At 48.0% G+C, this 6,000-nt stretch overlaps 1 protein-coding gene across 2 annotated transcripts in view; it reads left to right on the top strand.

Annotated features, from left to right (window-relative positions):
* LOC124039241 (DENN domain-containing protein 5B-like) overlaps positions 1–6,000 on the top strand; it is a 61,711-nt gene that overhangs the window by 35,257 nt on the left and 20,454 nt on the right. For both annotated transcript variants that reach the window (XM_046355164.1, XM_046355155.1), the window contains exons 14-18: positions 1,973–2,094; positions 2,938–3,083; positions 3,540–3,658; positions 4,013–4,200; positions 4,483–4,565. In XM_046355164.1, the coding sequence (XP_046211120.1) occupies positions 1,973–2,094; positions 2,938–3,083; positions 3,540–3,658; positions 4,013–4,200; positions 4,483–4,565 (658 nt within the window). The remainder of the gene's footprint in view (positions 1–1,972; positions 2,095–2,937; positions 3,084–3,539; positions 3,659–4,012; positions 4,201–4,482; positions 4,566–6,000) is intronic.

The following is a 6,000-nucleotide window of genomic DNA, read 5'->3' as shown; positions in this document are numbered from 1 at the left end:
ACGGGGGGAGGGGGCGAGCATGCCCCCATTCATATCGACAGGGCGTCAGTGGAGCAGGTAGACAGCTTCAAGTTACTCGGTGTCCAAACCACTGGTCCAAACACACACGCACGGTCGTGAAGAAGACGCGACAGTATCTCTTCCCCCTCAGGAGGTTGAAAAAGTTTGGCATGGGCCCTCAAATCCTGGAAAGGTTCTACAGCTGTACCACTGAGAGCATATTGACTGGCTACATCATTGCTTGGTATGGCAATAGCACCGCCTTCGACCGCATGGCGCTACAGAGGGTTGTGCGGAAAGCCTAGTACATCACTGGGGCCGAGCTCCCTGCCATCCAGGACCTGTATATTAAGCGGTCTGAAAAGAAGGCCCGGAAAATCGTTCACGACTCCAGCCACTCCAGACTCCAGCCATGTTTTCTCTGCTGCCGCACGGCAAGAGGTCCAGGTCCAGGTGCAAGTCTGACACCAACGGGCTCTTGAACAGCTTCTATCCCCAAGCAATACGACTGATAAATAGCTACACAGACGGTCTGCGTTAACCTTGTATCTTTATTAACCCTTTATTTGTGCACTGTCTCTATGCACACTCACAGGGCCCTATGCACACTCACAGGTCCCTATGCACACTCACAGGGCCCTATACACACTCACAGGGCCCTATACACACTCACAGGGCCCTATGCACACTCACAGGGCCCTATACACACTCACAGGGCCCTATGCACACTCACAGGGCCCTATGCACACTCACAGGGCCCTATGCACACTCACAGGGCCCTATGCACACTCACAGGGCCCTATGCACACTCACAGGGCCCTATGCACACTCACAGGGCCCTATGCACACTCACAGGGCCCTATGCTATGCACACTCACAGGGCCCTATGCACACTCACAGGGCCCTATGCACACTCACAGGGCCCTATGCACACTCACAGGGCCCTATGCACACTCACAGGGCCCTATGCACACTCACAGGGCCCTATGCACACTCACAGGGCCCTATACACAATCACTCCAACACACACACACAATCACTCACTCCATCATTTTCCCACTCACACAGAATACACACATACATTTATGCCGACTCTACACACCCGCCCAGCCACTCACATGCAAGCTGCTGCTACCGTTTATCATATATCCTGATGCCTCGTCACCTTACCCCTCTACATATCTACCTCCATCACTCCAGTAGTCCTGCACATTGTAAATATTGTATTGGAACTGACTTAATAATTGTTTTCCTGTATATAGTATGCTTACTTACTTACTTTATTGCACATTTTTTATTCAATTGTTATTGATTAGCGCATTGTTGGGTTTTGAGTTTGCAAGAAAGGCATTTCACCGTACTTGTGCATGTGCCATTAAAACTCTTCAGAGCTGAGCAGAGCTGAGCAGAGCTGAGAAGAGCTGAGCAGAGCTGAGCAGAGCTGAGAAGAGCTGAGCAGAGCTGAGCAGAGCTGAGAAGAGCTGAGCAGAGCTGAGCAGAGCTGAGCAGAGCTGAGAAGAGCTGAGCAGAGCTGAGCAGAGCTGAGCAGAGCTGAGAAGAGCTGAGCAGAGCTGAGAAGAGCTGAGCAGAGCTGAGCAGAGCTGAGAAGAGCTGAGCAGAGCCGAGCCACTCAGAAGTCAGTGGTGGTCAAATGAAGTTATTCCGAAGACATCCTTACTCGCAAAGTCAGAATTGTTTACAATGTAAATGCCATATGGAAACAATTGATCATAAAACAGTTTGGGAAGCCGCACTGAGCTGGCTTGGTTGCACCTCCACGATAGTTGCTAGGACCGTGCTGGAAAGGACCATGTGAAAAATACAAATATTTGAGCCTCCACGTTTCAGGTCGTCACCATGACGTGAAAAGGGCAATGACAGATGAATCTTCAGACGTATGCTTTGTTTCCTTCTCTCTGTGAGGTGTGTGTGTGTGTGTGTGTGTGTTCACTTTTCGGTCCCCTCCCTACAGGCAGCTGTACAAGCCCCACGCGTTCCTACTGTGTGAGGAGGAGAGGGAGCAGTTCCTGTTCCACCTGCTGTCCCTCAACACTGTGGACTACCTCTGCTTCACACGCACATTCACCTCCATCAGTAAGTGTAGCAGGGCTGTGTTCAATAAGAAGTGTTCCTTTTTAGCTTTCTGCTAAATGTTTGTTGCGGCTCCTAATGAACACGTCCCAGCTTCCAAGATACTGAAACCACAACCGTTCCTGGAACATATCGGGGGGTGTTCTCGTTGGGTTCCTTGTTCCTATTTGGTTGTATGACAACAGTATGAGACTGTTTTCCTAATGTTATTAGAGCATTACAGTTATTAGATTGATTTTGCAGAAATATTACTTTCATATCATAAGTCAACATCTACGTACCGGCTGTTCTGAAAACAGTTCTTAAGACAGTCCCCGAAACGTTTTAAGAAGGAATGTTTTTAGAACACTGGCATCTTGGATAGTGGAACGTTAACACTAGCGTACTAGGGAACCAAACATTGTTAGCTGGTTTAAACTAGAGCAGGGATCATCAACTAGATTCAGCCGCGGGCCGATTAAATATATTTTTTAAATAGTCTTGAGTAAATGAAGGGTCCATGAACTTAATTATAAATAATGTGTAGACTGCAAATTGACCACGAGAAGCCAAAACAGACATTATGTTTGAGTAAAACATAATAATTTCAGACCTTGTTTATATTTGTAGACGATCCCGTGGCTCTATTATGCGTGAGAATACTTGGGAACAGATTTGTTAAATTAAAATCACTTGGAGGGGGGGAAAATAAAACCACCCGCGGGACAAATTCTGTGAGGTTGGGGAACCCTGAACTAGAGGTAAGGCATCTAACATGGCACTGAAATGTGTTCACCGCCTTGCAGTGATAAGAGCATCTGCTAAATGACCAAAATGTAAAAGTCCTTGTCTCTTGTGTCCCTTCAGGCATTCCATACCGTGTTGTCATAACGCCCATGAAGAAGCTGAGCATTGCCATGACAATGTCCAACCCCTGGGTGTGTGTGTCTGGAGAGCTGGGTGACTCTGGGGTCAGGCAGATCCCCAAGAACACGCAGGAGATCGTCTTCCAGGTGAGATGCTCCGTTCCTCTGGGCTGGGTGGCGTGGATGGAAGCTACTGCTCTGGGAATTCTCTATCAAACACACATGTGCAAACACATGTATGTACACACACACACACACATGTACACACACACACACACACACACACACACACACACACACACACACACACACACACACACACACACACACACACACACACACACACACACACACACACACACACACACACACACACACACACACACACACACCTACATGTACACGCGTTCTCACAAATCATTGTCTCTCACACACACACACACACACACACACACACACACACACACACACACACACACACACACACACACACACACACACACACACACACACACACACACACACACACACACACACACACACACACACACACACACACACACACACACAGTTCTCACTTTGGTCTCTCTGTCTCTGTGTCAGTGCCAGAACCTGGGCAGGCTGAGCACCCTGCAGTTGGGGCAGGAGAACTCTGGACTACTGGCTAAGTGTCTGGTGGACTGTGTGATTGTGCACAACGAGATCACTGGACACACCTACAGGTAACGCACACATACTGTATGGACACACTGTTTTGGCTGCGTGTCAAACCTGCATTGAACTCCACATCTTTTAGACCACGTTAGTCGGAAAAGTGTTGCTCTAATTTCTGCACTCACCTAGGTCATGTTCATTAGGGCACGCAACGGAAAACGTTTGAAAACGTTCTGCAACAGGAAAATTTGGGTTCATTATTAGACAAGTTCAGGTCGTCCCTCCCTTTTTGTTTGGTGCCCAATGAATGTGACTCTCCTTCAAAATTCTGAATTGCCAGATCCCAAATGACTTCTCACATGCCCTACTTCACATCTATCCTCTGACCCCATTATCTCTCTACATCCACGCTCTCCTCCCAGGTTCCCGTGTGGCCGCTGGCTGGGGAAGGGTGTGGGTGACGGCAGCCTGGAGAGGGTGCTGATTGCTCAGCTGGTGTCTCCCAGGGGAGAGGAGGAGTCTGGGAGGTGGACGGGGACGCCCCCGGAGCAGGGTTCACCCCCTCAGAGTGGACACATGGGGTCACTGGGGCGCAGCAACAGTAACAACAGTATGTATTGGGGACAGACACACACACAGTTTGCACCTGTAATTAAAACGACAGTCAAAAACAGATATTTCACTTTTTATAGAAACAGTCAACCATAATATTTTCTTTCTATTGTCATGAGTAAAATGTGCAAAAAATGTTTTTAAGTCACTCATTGCTTTACCTTACTTTTAATGCTCTCCTTATCTCCTCCATGCCATTGTCCATCTTTACGTCTCTTCCTCCTCTCAATCCCTCCATCTCTTCTCCATGATCCTCGCTCCCCCTCTCTCCTTCATTCAGGACTGTCTTCTGTCCAGGTGCAGGAGGAAATGAGGGAGGCAGTAAACAACCTCGTCAAGCACTTCCACAAAGCAGATCAGGAGGTATGGGTGTGTGTGTGTAGGTGTGTAGGTATGCGTGTGTGAGAGAGAGATTCCAAAAACAGAAATAGAGAGAGAGCACAGCAGAGAGGTCTAATCTCTGATGAGAAGTGTGTGTGTGTGTGTGTGTGTGTGTGTGTGTGTGTGTGTGTGTGTGTGTGTGTGTGTGTGTGTGTGTGTGTGTGTGTGTGTGTGTGTGTGTGTGTGTGTGTGTGTGTGTGTGTGTGTGTGTGTGTGTGTGTGTGCGTGGTTTTGCGCAGGCCGATGTGTGTGCACTAGGCTTGGGGAATTTAGAAGTACCACCTATAGTATGATTTTCAATACCGCACTCTGTGGTGGAAATTCTACCTTTTAACTAATAACGAGGAGAGGCAAAGTCAATAATCAATCAAGGTATTCCTTTTATTAAAAACGTATTATTGTAAGGTGGCATTGTCGCACCACCCACGCAGGTGAGATGGAGTGAGAGCCTGCACACAAAGATCACGGAAGCCTTCTATAGTCAAGCGATCTCATGCAAACACCTGCAAAAACATGTGACCCGATCTATGTGTGTGTGGGGAGCGACGACTGGGTGAAAAGGTTGCCTCTGTCTGTCGCAACTGAGTGAGGACAATGGGGGCCAAAGTGACAGGAAGTCACTCCAGACATACTTCCTCTAACAGCAGCTCAACGGTTCCCCCAAGTTGGGAAAGCCAAGCACCTTTGACTCTCGGCCCAAATGACGTATGTCCTAACCCTAAACACGCACAAAACATGAACCTTTCGCCCAGAAACAGGCTCCAAACAGAACAACAGCTCTATCACTGGTGTGTAGAATATAACACTTTACTCTGTCTCCAGTTAGGCTGAGAGGAAGCAGTTAGTTTCTGTCATTCTTGGCTGAGCGCCCAGACATCATGGGGTCCTTCTACACACACACAACACACTTAGAACAGGCCTCTATTAATGCGCACTTTTCTACCTTGTATGAGTTTGTTAAAGAAACATTCTCAAGCCCAATGCCTAGGCTTAAAGGATATTTTCGTACACAAGCATTCCCGGGACCACCCATACGTAGAATGTATGCACACATGACTGTAAGTCGCTTTGGATAAAAGCGTCTGCTAAATGGCATATATTATTATTAAGGTTTAACAGAAAATGCCCTTGCAACTCCCCTTCCCCCACTCCAAATAAACGGCTATGTGCCAGTCTGAAACCCCCTGGATTAGTGGAGGCTGGTGGGAAGAGCTATAGGAGGACGGGCTCATTGTAACTTCTGGAATGGAATCATCTGTTTTTTAGGTGACAAGCCAAATTCCTTCAGCCTCCTGAAGAGGTGACAGCGCCTTCTTCCGTGATGTGTACGCTGAGGAACTTAACTTTCCACCTTCTCCACTACTGTCCCGTCGATGTGGATGGGGGGTGCTCCCTCTACTGTTTTCTGAAGTCCACG

This window comes from Oncorhynchus gorbuscha, linkage group LG01 (genome assembly GCF_021184085.1).
Source record: "Oncorhynchus gorbuscha isolate QuinsamMale2020 ecotype Even-year linkage group LG01, OgorEven_v1.0, whole genome shotgun sequence".
Taxonomy (NCBI): Eukaryota; Metazoa; Chordata; class Actinopteri; order Salmoniformes; family Salmonidae; genus Oncorhynchus; species Oncorhynchus gorbuscha.
This window is presented reverse-complemented; position numbering and strand designations above follow the sequence as displayed.